The sequence below is a fragment of the Heloderma suspectum genome, chromosome 1, assembly GCF_057233095.1.
Source record: "Heloderma suspectum isolate Gila_16-S chromosome 1, 16-S_ref, whole genome shotgun sequence".
Classification (NCBI taxonomy): Eukaryota; Metazoa; Chordata; class Lepidosauria; order Squamata; family Helodermatidae; genus Heloderma; species Heloderma suspectum.
This window is the reverse complement of record NC_139458.1, coordinates 174,132,264-174,149,727: the sequence shown is the minus strand read 5'-3', so window position 1 is coordinate 174,149,727 and position 17,464 is coordinate 174,132,264. Positions and strand designations below refer to the sequence as shown.

Sequence of the window (17,464 nt, the reverse complement as noted above, 5' to 3'; positions counted from 1 at the left end):
AGAATGGCTAGGATAGAAACTTTGCCTCCAATGCGTTGTCCTAGAATCAATTTATACCAGTCAGGAAAACAAGTTATACAAAGTGCTATGTGGCAGGTTTGGTGCTGGCATGTTACTATAATAGGGAACGAAAAGAAAATGTTAAAGATGCCTTTTTCTTCTAACAATATATGGTAGGTTTTCTTAAATTGTACAGTTTTTTACACTTCCTTTAATATCTCCCATAGGCTGGTATGCTGAGGTTTTGGAAATATATACGACTTTAAAAGTAATTGATAATCAGTGTAAATGTTTTTTGTTGATTTAACAGTCCAAATAAAATCAAATTCTTAAAAGGTTTTTCCCGAAAAGCAACAACAACTTTGACTGGAATTGTGAAAAGTTTTTTGTTATCGTTCAGGCAAAATGTATTGGCTGCATTACACTTGTAGCAGAAAAACTACTTACTGACAGACTTACTGAGACTCACAGACTTACTGAGTCTGTGGTTCACATAGACCAAGTTTGCATGTTATGATAAGCCACAGTGGTTTATTTTTCTGAATAAGTCATGGTGGTTTATCATGTTGTCTTTGTGTGTGGTTTTCCTGTACCATGATGGCTTATTTCCCCCAAATAAGCCACTCTGATAAACCACAGTCTGCAGTGAAGTTTATTTAAGCCACGGTGGCTTATTGTGTCAACTGGCGCTCACCGTGGCTCATTTCAGTCGCCTGTAGGGTTGGCTGGCAAGAGCAGCCAAAACCTCTGTGGCCACTCTGCCCCAGCCTGCAGAGCCCTTTTCCCAAAATCTGACAAGCAGCCCACAGCACAGCCTTCCTTGATACCGCACTACAGTTACAAAATGACAGCTTTCCCTGAGTACAATGACGGCCTCGTGCTACCCCACTACAGTGAAGTTACACAATGACAGGCTTTCCTGATTGCTACTTTGAAACTGTTCAACTTAGGAAGTAGGGAAATATGAAGTGCTCACTGTTCCATGAAGAAGTGCTGTTCCACAATTATCCACTACAGCATCTGGAGGCTCCCCATGAAGGCACCCCACCTGTGCAATTTCACCCCATGTCAGCAAACTGTCAGGGAGTTGTAGCTCCCACCCCCGTTTTCCTTCTTTGGTCACTTTTCCATGAAGAAGCAAAATTGTGTGATTATCCACTACAGCATCTGAAGGCTTACCATGAAGGGACCCCAGCTGTGCAATTTTGGGCCATTCCAGCAAACTGTCAAAGAGCTAGAGCCCCCCTCCCTTTTCCTTTTCTGGCCAGCCTTCCCAGATCTCACAATCCTGCTACAGCAAAGTTACACAATCATAGACTTCCCTGATCATTAGTGTAAAAATGCACATTTGTGCATTTGTGTAAAAGAAAAAGATTCCTGTTGCAACTCTGAGAATGTGCAAATTTGGAAATGTGCAAAAGTGCAAAGGAAAAATAAAGAGGAACAGAGGCAACTGTGGAATAGGGGAAAATGGGGAATAGGGGGAAAACATACTCGCTTTCCTATGAAAAAGCAAAACTGCACTGTTACCACTACAGCATTTTGGAGGCTCCCCGTATGGGGTTCCCACCTGTGCAATTTCACTTGGTTCCAGCAAACTGCCAAGGAGTTATAGCTCCCACCCCCATTTTCCTTTTCTGCACACTTTTCCCTGAGGAAGCAAAATTGCACAGTTAGCCACTACAGCTTTTGGAGGCTCCCCATGAGGGGTCCCCACCTGTGCAGTTTTGCCCCAGTTCAGCAAACTGTCAAGGAGCTATAGTCCGCACCCCCTTTTCCGGCCACTTCTCTGTGAAAAAGCAAAGTCAGACAGTACAGCACAGGGTCACATGATCACGCAATCCCCCTATTGCGAAGTATTGCATTTATAGCCCTCCATGATAAAACTAACACTGCTCACTTTTCCATGACAACTGCAATGCAAGGGAAGTTGGGATACCATTCAGCAGAGTGGGAGGACTGGAAAGGGAGGAAAGGGGAGGGGAGGGAAAATAAGGTGCTCACAGTAGCTTATTTGGCCATTTGTGTGGGGGATAACAGTAGCTTATTTTCAGAATAAGCTACTGTGAGTATCTTATTAAGCCACCATGGCTTAAGGTGATGTGTGAACACAGTCCAAAGCTGCTCCATGTGAATGTAGTTCTGCCATTCCTAAAGCTGCACTCACATGGAGGGCTTAACATGTAACCCATTGCTTCCCCAAACATAGCTGCAAAGTGCCTGTCAGGGATGAGTCTAAGCCCCTTGAGATGTCTGACAGCTCCAATTCTGAATTAGAGTTGGAACAGCTAGATCAGAGCCCAGGGGAGGAACTTTCCCCAGAATCCCAAGGTGCCCGAAGAGATTGATAAGACCTTGACAAACAGATGGCCCAGGCCAAGTCGCTGCCTCCTCCCTCCACCATGAGAACTCAAATGTTTCTGAGGAGGAAGAGGGATGTGACTTGAGAGACACTCAAGAAAAGTTAGGGACAGGGCTCAGTTGCTCCGCCAGGATGGCCACTCTTAGAAGCCAATGTAGGAGGCAGCTGCCATAAGGAGGGATGTGACTGCGAGGCAAGTTTGGCAGTGAGGTTCCTAGGCCATGAGGTTCATCAGCATCTTCACTACCCTCCAGTTGGTCTTCTCTATTTGGAGATCATAGATTAGTCATTTGGAGCCTGGGGCAGTCTGAGAGCTTCCTTGAATCTACATTTGTAGAAAGGCTAGTCTTTAGCAAATTAAAGTCGTAATAGTATGAAGCTTTGCTTCTCTGTGTTGTTGATTGTGATTACTAATTGTTATTACTATGTACAGAACATGGAGAGGGACACAAAAATGCATCATTCTCATATTTTCTATCTTTTTGCAGTTCTATGAATGAAGTAGTGCATACCTCCCCAACTATAGGAAGCAATGTAGAGGAGATTGTCGTTAATAATACACGATTTCTTATGTGGGATATTGGAGGCCAAGAATCTCTTCGATCTTCATGGAATACATACTATACAAACACAGAAGTAAGAGTTTGTCTTCAGTTGTTCTTTAAAACAAAATACCATAATGTCACTGTAGGTAATTCATGTGGTGTTTAAGTTATGACCCAGCCCAAATTAGCAGTTTGTCCTGTTGATCAAAAAGGGAGGGAGGGAGCTCTCTCTCACAGAAATCAGTGGGATTAAAAAGTGCTTGCCTTAGCAGCCTTTGTTATTGAGGGACCAGGTTATTGGAGTTCTGGTAGTAATGTTAGGTTCCTCCTCTCTGTGTTGTATGTTATTACTATGGGCAGAATCCAATGGGATGCTTACACCCCACCAAGTCCGTTGTGCAGTTGGCCCCCACCATTTGTGCAATGGCGATTTAGTGCTTCCAGGGCAACCCAAAACGAGTCGAAGCACTCGTTTCTGGGAGAAGCCACATCAGCAGAGCTTGCATAAGGGAGCTTTGCTGACCTGCCTCCTTCCAGAAGTGAGTGCTTCCACTCGTTTCAGGGTTTTCCCTAGAAAGCACTAAAACTCCCTTGCATAAGTGGTGGGTCCCGTTGCCTGTGGAAGGGAGTCAGTGGGGGCATAAGCACCCCATTGAATTCTGCCCCAGAAATTTTGGTTTACTGTTATAGATTCCTTTTGTACAACAAATGCAATAAATACTACAGTTAGAAAAAATGTAAGTACAGTTCTGTAAGTAACTGCATACCATGCAGTATGCAGTTCCACATTAGCAATAACCTAAATTGTGTTGCAGTAGTGTAAGTGACTTCTAGCGCGATGTTTCTTGTCATGACGGGATTCCCCTTTGAGTTTGTATCCTAAGCAGCTCAGTAATCAAATGTGAAATCACTTCTGTGTTTTATGATTGAGCACTTTCTCTGATAAAACAAACACTCCTTTGCGGGGAAGTTCAGATGAGACTTCCATGAACCATTAGTTCCTTAAAAGCTGCTTGTCCTTAATTATGTGTGTGGGCCTCTTTCCCATGGAGTTGTTCTTGCCTGCCCTTTTTGCCCAGAACAGGCGTATCTCATAGTTGGTCCTGTACCATTTTAGACTGCAGGTAAAGCTTGCATGATTGAATGCCGCTCCATGTCTGAAACATCTCTACCCATAGAAAACTAGGTTTTGAGGAGAAAGGCTAGGCTAGAACATGCTCCCTGCCCAACCTGCAGTATGAACTGAGCCTGGATAGGTTTTGAACTAAACTTCCCAGGTTGTTGAGGGATTTTTTTTTTTTAGCAGACCTGTTCTTTGCTAAAATATTCCGAAGCCAGACAAATGTGTTTTGTAATAGATAATGTTACTGTATTAAGGTAACCTAAAAATACTATCTTTAAAAATGAAAATCTCATCTACAGATTATTTTCTATTATTTTATCTGTTAGAAAATTATTTATAATAAAAATAGATTATTTAATCTATTAGAAAAACTCTATAGATTATTTTCAGACTGAGAACAGTAAGATCACACAAGGGCGCGATGTGGCCAACAATAGGCCTGATCTCATTTTGACTTTCTAAACCAGCCTTCCTCAGCCTGGTGCCCTCCAGATGTTTTGGACCACCACCACCCCCATCACTCCTGATCATTGTCCATTCTGCCTGGGATTGATGGGATTGTAGTCCAAAACACCTGGGCAGAGATGTAAAATTCCTGGAAATTTTGAGGCCACAGGGGGGAAAACGTTGTTGGTTTTTTTCGGGGGCGGGGGTGTTCAGAAAAATTGGAAATTTTGCTAAAATTGAAAAATAAGCAAGTTTTTTTAGTGCTCTTTACAGATCTAAAGCCACTTCATTGTTTTATGACAGCCTTTCTGTTTCTAAAGTTATTTTATGTATGACTTAGTTTGCTCATAAAAGTAATTATATTTTAAAAGATTTAAAAGTAAACTCGTAATTAAATTAAATTCGTAATTGTCTGAATGAATTAGAGCTCCATTAAATGACTGCTACTGCATCAGAAACACAGGACTATATAGAACAAAAGCCAAGCAGTCAAGAATGCACATTCAGAGTCAAGAATACACAATGGTGACTCTACTCACATTTTGGGAAATTGAACATAATTGTCTATCAGTAAAATATACTTTATATCAATAATTTTAATAAGGAATGAAAGAAAAAACTATGCTGGGAATCTTACAAAGAGGATTAAAAATATGTTTCCTCATGGCTTAATTATTTCCAGACATTTTACATCACTAGTCTTTCTGTAAAAGTGTTCTTATTACATAGTTTTTAGAAATCGTTCTCTGCCCGCCCTGCATTGGATAGTTGTCTGCCTCCAGTTTCGGAGGCAGCCCACTATCCCAATAGAGTTGCCCCTTAAATTCCACTGAATCAGTGGGAATTACAGTAAGTAAACTTGCTTAGGATTACCCTGGAAGAGACTACCACAGGCATTGAGATTGTAGTCAAGTGTCTTCAGTCTTCAAATCTTAATCTCTATTAATGCTAGATTTATCTTTAATTGGAAAACCATTGACTTTGCTGCAATAACATAATAGTTTTAACTATGTGTACTGATACCACCTCAACAATGTCCCAATTTTTCTATGTTCTGTGATACATGTGAACATGCTTCATTTATTATTTTTTCTTATTATTTTAGTTTGTAATAGTTGTTGTGGATAGCACAGACAGAGAGAGAATTTCTGTAACTAAAGAAGAACTTTATAAAATGTTAGCACATGAGGTGAGTACTTGCTGGAATTTTGGGCTAAGTTAAAAAAAATGCTGTAATCTTATGCCTTCCTGTTAGAGTTCTGTCTTCCTCCCATTTATGCTCCCATTTTGATAATACTCTCTGGCTTGTGTTTTCTTTCTGAGAGTTCAGGACCTTTTAGATTCGATAAAAACCCTTGGAGTTGTACAACATCTTTCACCTCTTCCTCTGACTTTTTTAGCAGAGACCTCAAAACAATTCTAATATGTGACTACTTACAATTCACTTGCTGCTGTTTGTGTGAAATTGTCGTAATTGTAGAAATTGTTTGTGTAGTTTCCAGAATAGCAGCTTCAGATCTCTTTTTAAACAAACCTTGGCAGTATCAAGCAGTGAGATTGGCACCAGAGAAGCTTGCCTACAGTCTCTCTATACATACCAGAAGGCTAACTTCCCAACACACACTTTTTAAAGAGCGTTTACACTTTGGAGAAGCTTCCTGCTCCAGCTTAACTGTGCAGTAGACTTCTTTTGAAATGCAACTTAGCTTACTGTAAGATTATCTTCTCTGGTCATGTTAATAGCGATACTGTGCATGTGAAAGTGTTAACTAGATTTTTAGTTTAAAGCATCAAAAGTAGGTATATGGCATCAAAAGTGCAATCCTATACATGTCTACAGAGAAGTAAGACCCGTTGAATTCAGTGGAGCTTGTTCCCAGGTAAATGGGTATAGGATTGTAGCCTAAGCACACAATCCTATGCAATTCCTGCATAAGATTTAGTCCTTTTTTATGTCTCAACGTGCATAAGATTGTGCCCTAAACTGCATTAATTTGTGTGGTAAAACTTATAGTACCATACATAATAATCCCATTTGGGAAAGAGCCAAAAGGTTTCCGCCAGTCTGATTTTCCCCCATGCTGTGCTGGAAGGGATAAATGCTTCATAAAACCTACAAGAGTTACATTTGAACGTAAGAAGCGTGATTCATAAACATTGTTGATGAAAAGACTGTCAATGGTAAAGGTCTATAATTTTAACATTTGGTTACGGAAAATAAACTGAGTTTACAGGGCTGCGATAAAGCACCCCAAATTTGCTTCCCCATTCACAGGTGGTAATTTTGGGTTGCCATTTTAATTATTTTTCAGACATAGGGTGGGTAAAACCGATTCATCCAGTTTGTGGGGTGGTTGCTTACTGTAACCTCAGCAGGGGCTTCCTCAGTTTTTTTTCCCTTTAAACTTCTAAAATTGACCAGTTTTGAGGGTGAGCTGGTGCCTGGAGCAAGAGTTCTGGTTGCCACCATGTTCCTAGAAACACATGCTAGGAGTGGGGAAAGATGGCAGCAGCTGCTCTTGCTCTGGCCACCATGGCTTTGGTTTTAAATGCAGGAGTTGGGGGAGGGGGGAAGAAGCCGGTCTCCACCATCCTCAAAGGCAGCAGCATTAAAAAGATGAAAATAAGGTGGAAATATAAGCAAACTGCCACTATGGTAAGCATTTCCTGAAACCAGAAAAACCAGCTACCCCCCTTCCCCCAATCATGCCCAAGTTTCAGGGGTCTTGAAATCAGTCTAGCCCCAAACCCTGTGAACCTAGACCATATAACCATTACGTTCTAGGCAAAACTGAAGGATCTGCTTTTAGCTTAAGACATCTTAGTAGGTTGGGGCTTTGTGTGATGTAGATATCAGGTCCTCCATTACATTCCATCACAGTCTCCTAAGGTCATCAGAGAGCACCCTCTTGAAGGTTACATCCATACACTGTATACAGAGTGGGAGCATTCAGAAACAATTTTGGCACTATGCCATAGCTGTGGTGCTTCCTTTCCCTAGAAACTCATTCAAGTCTGGACCTGAACACTTCCTAGAATTCCTGGAAGGCCACTTTTTGTTTTAGCTGACCTTTAATTCATTATGTGGTGTGGCTTTTTTAAATGAAATATTGAATACATTCTTTATCTTGTTGGTTTACTGTGTTTTAAATTTAAATTTTAAATTACCCGGTGATCCTGAGAGTTAGAAACTGAAACAAATAATAAATATAGCCACATGAGTCCCATAACAGGAAAACAAGCCAAAATGAGAGAAACATTTACTATTTTTTTTCCTCGCTAGGACTTGAAGAAAGCAGGTTTGCTCATCTTTGCTAACAAACAGGATGTTAAAGACAGCATGACAGTAGCTGAAATTTCTCAGTTTCTGAAGCTAACCTCAATTAAAGATCACCAGTGGCACATTCAGGCATGCTGTGCTCTTACTGGCGAAGGGTAAGGAGTCTTTGGTTCATGTATATTTTCTGATCAGGTCTGGTACCTGCAACTAATGAAGGGGATATTTCCTATACCTCATTTCTTCCCATTTTCACCCATGTGACTATGCCAATATATTTGGCCAATGAATCTTTCTATTTTTAAAAAAATGATGAACATTCACATCTTAACAATAAAAATGAAAATTAGGAACCTCCCATAGCTTTACTATTTGTAATAGGTAAAGCCTATTTGGATAGTTAAGGAGTCTTGAAGAATTCATCCTTAGGGTTTAATAGGGGCAATTGTGGAGAGAAATGGTGAGGAATACTAAGCAAGAGAGATTCAGCATTACAGCACCTATATTTTCTAACTGTTTTGTAGATAGGGGATTTCTAGCAAGTGCATCTTCTCGGCCTGAAGGTGCCCACCAAAATTACCCCATTTGTATAACTGTTAAAGCTAAAGAAGTAGAGCTGAATACAGCCATACTTGTATTAAATTCTGATAATTGTTTTGGAGAGTTTGTTAAAAGCTTCTGTAATTTCTTGAAACACAGCAGTGGCACGTATAAGATTATAGTAGAAGATACAGGTGTTTTTGTTTAGGCAGAATACCATTGCTTGTGCACTTAACTATACCAAGGAATAAACAAATAGTATTGGCATCAAATAGGGAGAGGTCTTAAACAGGCTTCTCATTATAAAATAGTATTTGGAATTTATCATTTTGATACTGTTATTACAAAATGTTTTAAAGCTGAGGTGGAGAAACTTTCTTAGCCCGAGGGTCGGGCGGGGGGGAGGGGCGGTGACATGCAAACAGTGGGCAGTGCCACACCACACCCTGTCTCAGATCCACTCATATGTATCCATAGTCTCTCTGTCTCTCTCTCTGTCTCTCTCTCTCGTGCGCGCGTACCACCCTGCACAGCAATTGGGCTTGAAAAAAGCCTCCCATTGGAGCCAATTAAAGGCTTTTTTTGCTTGTGTGTGTGTGTGTTCTGGAGGGGTGCAGCTCAGGAGGGAAGGGTGGAGGGGGATGGGGATGGGGGGGTTCACAGAGTAGAGGAAGGGTTAAATTTTTCTTCTCCAGGTGCAACCATCCCCTGAAAATTGCCCTATGTGGCAATTAGGCTTGAAAAAAGCCTCCAATTGGGTCTAATGAGAGGCTTTTTTCGAGTCTAATTACTACACAAGAGGTGAGATGAGACCATGGGTGAAAGGGATGCCTGGATAAGGAGGAGGTTCCTGGTTCCTATTTTAAAGTATACTTTTGAATATTTTTATTCCTTGCTCTGAGAATTCCTGTTCACTGAAAAGCAGATGATGCATTTTCAAGTATTCAAAGCATTGCACTAAAACGTTTATAGTAGAGATTCCCTAAAAGTAGGAGTGCTTTTCTTTATTGCCGTTCTTGTTCTCTGTTCATGATAAACTTCTAAAACTGGGGAATTTCAAAAGCATGATATGGCACAGCGGTCTGGTGTAACAGAAATTCATATCTCACGGGGTGTGTCACCAGTCCTTGGATGTACCTAAACTAGATTTTTGGATTTCAGCCGTAGGAGTGATCGGGCACTGGCTACCAAAAATTGTTTGGCTTTATAGAGAAATATGCAGTAGTTTCTAATGCTGACATTTTGATACATACCTTTTAATTGTCGTAATAATAAAGCTGTGCAAAGAGAGCCACAAAACTACTAGCCATCAAAACATTTTAATAACCTGGTTGATCGCCCACATATGTGTTAATTCTTTGGACATTCGTGGGCTAAAAGTTTTTAAAACTATATTCTGCTTTTAACAACCTCTGAACTTCACATTCCCCAACACTGTCCTGCCTGGTCATCTTGGATCTATTCTTCCTTGCCAAACAACCAGGAGTGCTTATTTACAACTCTATTATAATACATAGCCATTCTATACCCTATTTAAATGTTCAAAGTAAGTCATACTATTTCAGTAATCTCTGCAACACTTCTTCAAGGTTGCTAAATATTATCTCCATATTTTTCTTATGGGTTTGATGCTGAGGGCAGTGACTTATCTAAAACCCACTGAAGTGATATTTAAGTGGGCAGGAGCTGAAGTCTGTTGTTGTTGTTGTTGTTGTTCAGTCGTTCAGTCGTGTCCGACTCTTCGTGACCCCATGGACCATAGCACGCCAGGCCTTCCTGTCCTGCGTTCTCTCCCGGAGCGTGCTCAAGTTCATATTCATTGCATCCGTGATGCTATCTAGCCATCTCATCCTCTGCCGTCCCCTTCTCCTTTTGCCTTCAGTCTTTCCCAGCATCAGGGTCTTTTCCAGGGAGTTTTCTCTTCGCATTAGGTGGCCAAAATATTGGAGCTTCAGCTTCATTATCTGTCCTTCCAATGAGCACTCAGGGTTGATTTCCTTTAGGATGGACTGATTTGACCTCCTTGCAGTCCAGGGGACTCGTAAGAGTCTTCTCCAGCACCACAGTTCGAAAGCATCAATTCTTCGGCGCTCAGCCTTCCTTATAGTCCAGCTCTCACAGCCATACATTACTACTGGGAAAACCATAGCTTTGATTAGACGGACCTTTGTCGGCAAGGTGATGTCTCTGCTTCTTACTATGCTGTCTAGGTTGGCCATAGCTTTCCTCCCAAGGAGCAAGCGTCTTTTAATTTCATGGCTACAGTCACCGTCTGCGGTGATCTTGGAGCCCAAGAAAGTAAAATCTGTCACTGCTTCCATTTCTTCCCCTTCTATATGCCAGGAAGTGATAGGGCCAGATGACATGATCTTAGTTTTTTTAATGTTGAGTTTCAAACCAGCTTTTGCACTCTCCCCTTTCACCCTCAACAAGAGGCTCTTGAGATCCTCTTCGCTTTCTGCCATTAGGGTGGTATCGTCTGCATATCGGAGGTTGTTGATAATTCTCCCGGCAATCTTAATTCCGACCTCTGATTCATCCAACCCGGCATTTCTCATGATGTACTCTGCATATAAGTTAAATAAGCAGGGTGACAATATGCAGCCTTGTCGTACTCCTTTCCCAATTTTGAACCAATCGGTTGTTCCATGTCTGGTTCTTACTGTTGCTTCTTGACCCTCGTACAGGTTTCTCAGGAGACAGGTAAGGTGGTCTGGTACTCCCATCACTTTAAGAATTTGCCACAGTTTGTTGTGATCCACACAATCAAAGGCTTTAGCGTAGTCAATGAAGCAGAAATAGACGTTTTTCTGGAATTCTCTTGCTTTCTCCATGATCCAGCGAATGTTGGTGATTTGATCTCTAGTTCCTCTGCCTCTTCGAAACCCAGCTTGTACTTCCGGTAGTTCTCGGTTCGCATACTGCTGAAGCCTAGCTTGTAGGATTTTGAGCATCACCTTGCTGGCATGTGAAATGAGCGCAATTGTGCGGTAGTTTGAACACTCTTTGGCGTTGCCCTTCTTTGGAATTGGAATGTAAACTGACCTTTTCCAGTCTTGTGGCCACTGTTGAGTGTTCCAGATTTGTTGGCATATTGAATGCAGCACTTTAACAGCATCATCTTTTAGGATTTTAAATACCTCGGCTGGAATACTGTCATCTCCGCTAGCTTTGTTGTTACTAATGCTTCCTAAGGCCCACTTGACTTCACTCTCTAGGATGTCCGGCTCAAGTTCAGTGACCGCACTATCATGGCTATCAGGGACATTCAGATCTTTCCTGTATAGTTCTTCTGTGTATTCTTGCCACCTCTTCTTAATCTCATCTGCTTCTGTTAGGTCCCTGCCTTCTTTGTCCTTTATCATGCCCGTCTTTGCACAAAACGTTCCCTTGAGATCTCCCATTTTCTTGAAGTCTTTCCCATTCTGTTGTTTTCCTCGATTTCTTTGCATTGTTCATTTAAGAAGGCCTTCTTGTCTCTCCTTGCTATTCTCTGGAACTCTGCATTCAGTTGGGTATATCTTCCCCTTTCTCCCTTGCTTTTCGCTTCCCTTCTTTCTTCAGCTACTTGTAAAGCCTCATCAGACAGCCACTTGGCTTTCTTGCATTTCTTTTTCTTTGGGACGGATTTCGTTGCTGCCTCCTGAACAATGTTACGGACCGCCGTCCATAGTTCCTCAGGCACTCTGTCTATCAGGTCTAATCCCTGAAATCTATTCCTCACCTCCACTGTATATTCATCAGGGATATGATTTAGGTCATACCTGAACGGTTTAGTGGTTTTCCCGACGTTCTTCAATTTAAGCCGAAATTTTGCAAGAAGCAGCTCATGATCTGAGCCACAGTCAGCTCCAGGTCTTGTTTTGACTGACTGTATGGAGCTTCTCCATCTTTGGCTGCAAGGGACATAATCAATCTGATTTCGATATTGACCATCTGGTGATGTCCATGTGTAGAGTCGCCTCTTGTGCTGTTGGAAAAGAGTGTTTGCTATGATCAGCATGTTCTCTTGGCAAAACTCTATTAGCTTTTGTCCTGCTTCATTTTGTACACCAAGGCCATGCCTGCCTGTTATCCCGGTGATTTCTTGACTTCCTACTTTAGCATTCCAATCCCGTATGATAAAGAGGACATCTTTTTTTGGTGTTAGTTCTAGAAGGTGTTGTAGGTCTTCATAGAACCGATCAACCTCAGCTTCTTCGGCCTCAGTGGTTGGGGCATAGACTTGAATTACTGTGATGTTGAATGGTTTGCCTTGGATTCGTACTGAGATCATTCTATCATTTTTAAGATTGTACCCCAGTACTGCTTTTCCCACCCTTTTGTTGACTATGAGTGCTACTCCATTTCTTCTAAGGGATTCTTGCCCACAATAGTAGATATGATGGTCACCTGAATTAAATTCGCCCATGCCTGTCCATTTTAGTTCGCTGATTCCCAAGATGTCGATGTTCAATCTTGCCATCTCATGTTTGACCACCTCCAGCTTACCTTGATTCATTGATCTGACATTCCAGGTTCCTAAACAATATTGGTCTTTACAGCATCGGATTTTCTTTTCACCGCCAGACACATCCACAGCTGAGTGTCCTTTCAGCTTTGGCCCAGCCGCTTCACTCTTTCTGGCGCTACTTGGAAATACCCTCTGCTCTTCCCCAGTAGCATATTGGACACCTTCCGACCTGAGGGGCTCATCTTCCGGCGTCATATCTTTTAGCCTTGTGATACGTTCCATGGGGTTTTCTTGGCAAGAATACTGGAGTGGGTTACCATTTCCTTCTCCAGTGGACCACATTTTGTCAGAACTCTCTGCCATGACCTGTCCGTCTTGGGTGGCCCTGCACGGCATAGCTTATGGCTTCACTGAGTTACGCAAGCCCCTTCGCCACAACAAGGCAGTGATCCATGAAGGGGTGAAGTCTGTTACATAATGTTATATAAATAAAATCACATTTTCTTAATTTTAATATTTCATTTACAGATTGTGCCAAGGACTTGAATGGATGATGTCAAGACTTAAGATCAGATGATTGTTACTCTGCACAGACATTATACGAAAAAAGTGCCGGATGTTTGGTTATCTTGACAGCTGTGAATTAATGGCCTATCTGTATTTATAAAACCAAAACTGAATTCTACTTTTTTTGCTACTTAACACACTAAAGCCACCTCTGATGGAAAGAAAACAAACTTGGCTTCCCAGTTATTTCCTCTGGGGTGGAGTTTAAATACTGCGGCTGACCTTAATTTTAAAGTGAAATAACTTGAGACTGTTCAATAAATAATATGTGAAATGAGAATGAAAGAGGAATTTTAACTTTTACATTTTATTATTCCAGTCTAACTCACTCAGTTGACAATATTGACTTTATTATTCCAGCAAATCAGAAAAGAAAATCAGTGGCACAGGTATTGACTTTTCAGTATTGACTTATTCAGATGTGCTTCAGAAGTGCAACATTGTTCCTGTATGTGTACTGTACATTTTGTTTACTTATACCTCATGTTAAGGTTGATTCAAATCTGTACAGAGAAACAGTAAATATGATTGACTCTGTCAGCACTCTTGATTCTGAGATCGACAAACTGGTTAACTGCAGTATGTGAATTCAAGCCACTTTAGTCCAGTTGAGCTCCATGGGTGGCATCCAGCACTGTCAGCCCGCCAGTAGAATTCCCCGTCCCCCTGTTCCCTCCCCACCCATGCACCCAAATCTCTGGACAGTTGGGGGAAACCCTGGAGCAGGTTTTTGTGCATGTGGGGGCCTACATGGGGGCAGGGAGAGGAGAAGAAGGAAAAGATCCGTTGCATGAGCAGGCATCCACTCGCACAACATTGGATGTTGCCCCGTGAGTGTAAGCTTTGGATCAAAAGTACTCCTAACTTGTTTTTGAATTGGGTTGTGAAATAACACAGGGGTATTGCTGTCACATCATTTGTGTTTTGTTCTATTCTCCATGCTATTCTTAGGCCAATGGTGAAGGTAAAATTCTTGAAGATTATTTCTGTTTCCTTTTTATGTGGCTGAATACTGGCATGTAGCTGTACCAAACAAGAAGATAAAACTGCAGATCGGGGGGGGGGGGGAATCTATATATCTTTTAAAAGTTGACATTTTTATTGTGTTGGCTGAGAAAATCTCCTGAAATATGCAATACAATTTAAAAAACATAGTTACACCTGGGTTTATACTTAGACATTTACATTTGAACATTCATGATAGAATATATAATGCTAAAGAGAAGAAATCCCTTTTTTTCTTTATCTCAAAGAAGTAGACTACTGAGAAACTTCACAGAATTGGTTGTTGTATCTTGGAGCACCTTGTAGGGGAAGTAAGGATGCATATTTGTGATAAACCAAAATTATCAGATCCACACTAAGTTAGTTGCGCTTAGTTCCCATTGAAATCAATGGAACATTTCATGATTAACTTGTCCTGTTGATTTCAGCAGAACTGAAGTCCAACTAACTTAGGCTGGATCATATCAATTGTTTCTTTATATGGGGCAGAGCCTAAAATCTAAATCGCTGTGTTAGTAGCAGACCATTAGTGATATAGCAAACTGCTTTTGAAACACTCTAGAAATTTCTTGAGTCACTTGGTCTATGGCTTGGTGTGGGCTCTCTCTTAAAGAAACAGAAATCTAAACACAGTGCATGGTACTTACAAAGCAGTTCTCTGGCTTGTGGTAACAATGCTGTAATCCACATGAATTACAACCAACAACGTACCCACCCCTGTTTGCAAAATCCCCAGGGAGTAAATGATGTGAATAAATTATTTTTCTTTAACTTTGTGTAACAGACATTGTGAGGCTGGTGGGAGGACAGTAAATTGATGAAGAGGTGCCATGGCATAGAAAAAATACAGTGTGTTAAAAGGGTTGTGAGTCTTATGAAAATAGTATTTCAGTCATCTGAACGCTGTGCCTACCATCCTTATCAGGCTTTCGGGTAATTAGAAACAAATATATAACTAGCACCTGGTAAACAGGAATGCCTTCCTTGTTCAGGTTGTCCTTTTTTAAAAAAAATAGGCCATTAAGTACAATTTGCTCTTACATTAAAAAACCCACACCTGTAATATGGTAGTTGGGTCAAAAAGTCTTGAAATTAGAACTTAGTTGATCGCAGTCTTGACTCCTGGAATCTGATGGATGAGCACACTGGGCATGTATTGTTATCGATTGATTTCTAGTATATGCCCTAAATACGTTTACAAATAATTTCTTATCAAATGCATGTACAGTATTGGTGGTGCCATTAAACTGGTATATCAGTGTTTGAGAAGAGGAGGAACAATTAAATGTATAGGCTGGAATACGAAGAGCTACTTAGTCGAATATACAGGGTGTGTGCTAGTCCAAACAATGGTGGCTGTTTGTTTTTTACTTTGAACTTGTTACTTTCCTGCAAGTGCTGTGTCACAAACTATTTTTGAAACTCCCCTTAATATCAAAAGCAGTTTGCCATGAGGTGAAGGAAACTGCTTTTTGAGAGGAAAAAGTAAGTCTAAAGCCCTTTTCAGGCTAGCTGCACAGTTTTCTGGATCTTAACCAGGATTTTTTGTCTTTTATCTGCAGGTGTAATCAAACAAATGCATTCTTGAAACACATTGAAAAATCTGTTTTATATATGTACAGAATAAAAATATACAAGACTTAACTAAAATGTGTAGACTTTTGGAATATATCCATGTTACCAAATTAAATTTATTAAGTACACTATACTTCCATATCTGTATGAGAGTAGTATGTAAGAGATCCTGAAGAAGTTAAATTTTTTCCCCTGATAATACATCTGTGTAGGGGTTTTTTTTTTAAGTGAGAATTGATTTTCCTACTAGTGTGTATTTTCAGTTTGGGGGCAAACACACATTAAAGGCAAAGGGAGGGAGGAGAACAGCATAATCCTTCAGAGAAGGTTTATGTTTCAAGGACTTCAGGGAACATGCATACAAATGGACAAGCAATGTCTAACTTAGATTGGCTGTCTACCCTCACTGTTGACAGCAGGAAAGGTATCTCGCACGCACACACTCCCTCCTGCCAGTTAGACACCCTAGAGAGAGCTTAACATAGAGTCTTCAACTAGTCACTCTTATTTTGGGGTAAGGGTATGACGTTACCAATCAATTCTTTGGACTTATATTTATAGCAGAAGCCCATTTTCATGTTTGTGTATATTTTTGTCCAAAGCAAGCTTTGTACAGGAAAAAACTATGTATGTGCATTCATTAACTGATTGTTTACTGCCATTCCTCTGAAACTTAGCTAAATAATTTTTAGTGTCATTGTAGCTCTACAGGTGAAGTTATCCAAAGCGCTAACACCAATGGATTAAGGGCTGCTTGGCACGCAAACACTTTATACCTGAGTGCAAGAAAAAAAGCATATGCCATTGTGGGGGTGCAGGGATGTTTGTGTGTATATGCTAATATCAAGTGTAAATATTATGCAGTGCTATATGCGGCTGTTTTGCAGAGTGAAGGGATCGCATGCTCTATGCCAGCCGTCCCCAACCTGGTGCCCTCCAGGTGTTTTGCACTACAACTCCCAGCATCCCTGAATGTGGGCCATGCTGGCTTGAACTCATGGGAGTTGAAATCCAAAACATCTGGAGGGTACCAGTTTGGTGAAGACTGCTCTGTGCTTTTGTACAACATGTGATTGAGGCGGACCATAGGTGTTTTACTTAATGGGCAAGATGACTGTTGTTTGTCTATAGCCACCTTGAAATGTACCTTGGTTCATGTCAATCTGTAGAATAGTAGGGGCATAAAACTGGTTTGGAGAATATATCAAAGGAGAGCTTAAAGGGGGCATTTTCTAGATTTTGACTAGTGGAAGAACTGAATCTGGCATTTAGTTGGGGTTTTGTACTAGCCCTGCCTGCACGCTTGCTTCTATGCCTCTGTAACATCTGTTCAATGTGTACATTTGTAAATAAACAGATTATTGCAAAGAAACTGTAAGACTGGCGCTCTATTCTCTATCCTGTAAAACCAGTATGCACAAGTCAAATGAGACTACAAAAATTAGTCAATCAGTCAATGGAACATAATGTGTTTGGCTTTGTGGGCCATACATAGTACAGGCCTCCTCTAAAGACATTCCGGAGCTTCTCACTGTTTGGGAAAGTGTGATATAAAGCAATATAAGAAGGA

At 40.9% G+C, this 17,464-nt stretch overlaps 1 protein-coding gene across 3 annotated transcripts in view; it reads left to right on the top strand.

Moving 5' to 3' along the window:
• The window catches only part of ARL5A (ARF like GTPase 5A), a 33,852-nt gene extending 16,593 nt beyond the window's left edge, over nucleotides 1-17,259 (top strand). For 2 of the 3 annotated variants that reach the window (XM_084810813.1, XM_084810805.1), the window contains 4 exons: nucleotides 2,851-2,998; nucleotides 5,583-5,666; nucleotides 7,761-7,912; nucleotides 13,276-17,259. In XM_084810813.1, coding sequence (XP_084666939.1) covers nucleotides 2,851-2,998; nucleotides 5,583-5,666; nucleotides 7,761-7,912; nucleotides 13,276-13,324 — 433 coding nt within the window. In that variant the 3' untranslated portion in view covers nucleotides 13,325-17,259. The remainder of the gene's footprint in view (nucleotides 1-2,850; nucleotides 2,999-5,582; nucleotides 5,667-7,760; nucleotides 7,913-13,275) is intronic. The other variant, XR_014784437.1, reaches the window with a different exon arrangement.
• Nucleotides 17,260-17,464: the final 205 nt, after the last annotated feature.